The sequence below is a fragment of the Nanorana parkeri genome, unplaced genomic scaffold (genome assembly GCF_000935625.1).
Source record: "Nanorana parkeri isolate BGI_ZX_2015 unplaced genomic scaffold, ASM93562v1 scaffold242, whole genome shotgun sequence".
In the NCBI taxonomy this organism is placed as follows: Eukaryota; Metazoa; Chordata; class Amphibia; order Anura; family Dicroglossidae; genus Nanorana; species Nanorana parkeri.
Window position 1 is genome coordinate 881,122 of NW_017306510.1, and position 3,730 is coordinate 884,851.

The 3,730-nt window shown below is 38.9% G+C and overlaps 1 protein-coding gene across 1 annotated transcript in view; it reads left to right on the forward strand.

Annotated features, from left to right (window-relative positions):
- The window catches only part of LOC108787093 (keratin, type I cytoskeletal 19-like), a 7,392-nt gene extending 6,656 nt beyond the window's left edge, over positions 1-736 (forward strand). Inside the window, exon 8 of the mRNA XM_018556548.1 lies at positions 678-736. Within this exon, the coding sequence (XP_018412050.1) occupies positions 678-736 (59 nt within the window). The remainder of the gene's footprint in view (positions 1-677) is intronic.
- The last annotated feature ends 2,994 nt before the right edge of the window (positions 737-3,730 follow it).

The following is a 3,730-nucleotide window of genomic DNA, read 5'->3' on the forward strand; positions in this document are numbered from 1 at the left end:
TATGATATATATATATATATATGTGGGGAGGGAGAGTCTTTAGCTAGCTTCACCATAAATATATCAATCAGGTTTAATGCACAAAGTTCTAACACGTTATTTGCTATAATGATTTGTATTTTCTGCCACGTGATAATAATTACAGCTTTCAGTGGCTGCCATTGTTGAACATTTTCCTGGTAAACAATTGTTACAGCTTAGTGAATTGAACCTATTGAGCAAAGGAAAAATAGAGCTATCACAACCATTAGCTTTAAATTCTTACTCCAGTTTATTAAAAAAAAAAAGAAGCTTTTACTCCCCCTCCCAAAAAAAAAACTTGAAAGGAAAGTTGCTACAAAACCAGATTTTCCAAACAACATTAACAATATTTATCATGGACTCTATTACCCAGAGGTGCCAGTGATGGCACAGTGTGTCCTGAGAAAGTTGAATACTTAAGCTCCTAGGAGAATGTGCTCCTGCATTTGATGGATGAGGGACTGTAATCAAATTGTACCTTCCATTTTCATGCACATCCACTTTTATTGTTCATTTTATAAGGATTATACGCATGGTGTTTCCCAGCAGGTTAAAGTCCAGTTGATGTTTTCATTTCCTATGCAACATTAAATATGGCTTTTGAAATCTAGCGTGGTAATGAGTCACATTTAATCACGTTTGTTTTCATATTTTAGGCTCCAACCCAACAGAGTGTCACCCAGCGGTAAAACATTCTTCTGAGGCAAGCTGTTAAAGAAGAACGTTTGGGAGGGGTTATACGGTTTCAAAGAAAAAAGGAAATGTACAAAACAATTGCCATTCAGATGTGTTCTTAGCCTTCATTTTGCCTAAAATGGCTACTTCAGTTGTTAGCTTCATTCTATATATAAGGCACAAACATAAGTATTAGTAAATAAGTGATGTGCACTTTATAAAAAAGAAAAAATAGTCTTCTAAATTGAAAGTAAACACATTTAATATTAAGTTGGCCATAACTGCTACATTCTGATTGTTTCATGTCCTTTAGATCTACCAAGATAAATAAACCGTAAGGGTCTACCTGAATGAATAAAAATTGCATTCAAGCTACAAGGATGTTAGCAGATCTAGAAGATATTATACAGATATTGTACAATCAGATTGTAATTTGTGTGCCCAGCATAAGTGTAGGAATATATATACTTCATATATATATGCTCATTATAGCTGTGTTTAAATCTGGCTGTTGCTAGTTAATTCTTAGATCATGCCGACCAAAGGTGATGATTGCTGACCCCACCAAAGAGAGGTTTGAACAAATCCATGGTATAGTCAGCAATCCCAGCTACATACCTGCTTCTGATTTAACCATACTTGGTCACAATGCAATGGATGCCGTGTGGTAATCACACTGTGGCATACAGTATGTGTGTGTACATTTTGGGGCTGATTTGTAGTTCTTCCATCCAGCATATCTGGGCAAATGGCATTCACATGGCATCACCTCCACTAAATGGTGTTGAGGAGCATTCTGAGGAATTCCTATGCTCCTTGGCTCCATCTAGTGCCAGTAGTGCCGTGTGGAGAGCATTACACTGGGTGAATGCTGTTCGCATTTCACTACTGCCACTAGATGGCACAGAGGAGCATAGGAATTCCTCAGAATGCTTGTCAATGCCATCTAGTGGCAGTAGTGCCAGGCAAACAGCATTTGCCCAGCTATACGCTAGGCAAAAGATTTATAAATCAGCCCCTTAGAGTCCGAAAAAACTCTGCACTTTTTAGTCCACCTTTTTTTTTTTACTGTTGATAGGATTGGCCAGATATAATAGCTAAATATAAGCCCTTTTATTGATATACAGTAGTTATGACATAAATGTATGTATACCACATGTACCATGTTTTGCTTACTAAAAATTGTGTATTATAAGATTATAACAGAACCTGGTGAGCGAGTTGTATGAAGCCCCATGCTGAAGATGCTTAATCTCTGTTTTTCATGCTAATCCCTAAGCTTCTTCAATCAAGCCTGGATTTAGCTGATGAAGACACAAGCAGTGTTCATCATCCTTATCCAACATGATTGTACTGTAGGAAGTAATTTCAGATAAGGACCAGGGATGGCAGGGCAGGCATTTTTCTCATGACAGGTTCCCTTTAGGTTTGTGGAGCAAACATCTTTAAAGTTTTGATAGAAAATCAAATATTTAATATACTGTATGTATACATTTATGGTTAGGATTGGAATGCCTTTACATGGTAATTTCATTAGAAAGGAAACAGTAGGTGATAATTCCAGTAACTTTTGGGAACTACACACCCTTTAAGCTGGGAAAACGTCATTCAAATGGCTAGGAATTGTAAACATGAATTCCATGCTTTACTCGCAGCCAATTATCATAGCCAGCATTCACAACAATCCCAGAATAGCTTGACAATATAGCTAGGGAGGTTGCTTGTGTGTTACATGCTCATGATGGTTTGATTAGATAATCATTTATGGCATTTTATTACATGGCATGGATATGTTTGTCAGCATTTGATCATCTGAACAGTGGCCTTGCGTTTCCAAATAGCTTGATGTGCAAAGGCACATAGAAGTTTGATGGTTTACCAGCTAAACACAGCCACTGAAATGTAAATGTTCACAATAATGTGACTTATGGAAGGTATTTGGGATTCCAATTGATTCTTGACTGTGTTTGTAAAAAAAGGATGCTGTTGGCTAATGTAGAGTTGACTTTGTACAATAAAATAAGTGATTCTATGCAGTATGTGGTTGATTGTTATTTCCATTCTACTGAAAGACAAAAATGATGTTGATACCCCTCTAAATTATTGACTTGAAGAGTTTTTCAGTTAAGGGTACTGTTAATGCCACAGCATGAAAAGGCATTTTACAAATATGTTGGCTTCTAACCTTGTGGTAACAATCTGGGGAAGGCCCTTTTCTCTTCCAGCAAGAATTTGCCCCTGTGCATAAAGCCAGCTACATAAAGACATGGTTTGATGAGTTTGGTGTAGAGATGCTTGAGTGACCGGAACAAAGTTCTGACCTCAACCCTACTGAACATCACTGGAATGAATTGGAACACCAATTTTAGCCAGATTTTCTGGTCCAAAATCTTTTGGTTAAATGGGCACAAGTTCACACCGTCACACTCCAAAATCTTTTGAAAGAAAAGTGGAGGCTGCAAAGCGTTGGTGCACGGGGTGAGGATGGGTGGGCTGTGGGCATTGCAAACTCTACACTGAGTGGTCAGATTATTATGACCACCCCATCAGTACTTCGTTGGGCCACCTTTTGCCTTCAATTCTTGGGACGATTCTTCTTGGCATTGACTCCACGAGATGTTGAAAGGTGATGCGATGAATCTGACACCATGCCTGATGAATAGCACTGTCCAGTTCTGTGAGATTTGATGGTTGTGGAACCAGCTGCCTGATGGCTCTTTCAACTTCGTCCCACAAATGCTCAATTGGATTGAGATCTGGTGATTGTGGGGGCCACCTAAGCAAGGTAAAGTCTCCCTCCACTCCTGCACAATACGAGCACCGTGGCATGGTGCATTGTTTTGTTATAAGAAGCCATTGGGATACACCATGAACTTGATCAGCAACGATAATTTGGTATGTTGTGCTATTCAGACGTTGTTCCACACAAATTAAAGGGCCCAAATCATACCAGGAAAACATGCCCCAAACCATAACACTGCCCCCACCAGCTTGAAGGGTTGTACTCATGCATGTGGGGTGCATGCTTTCATGC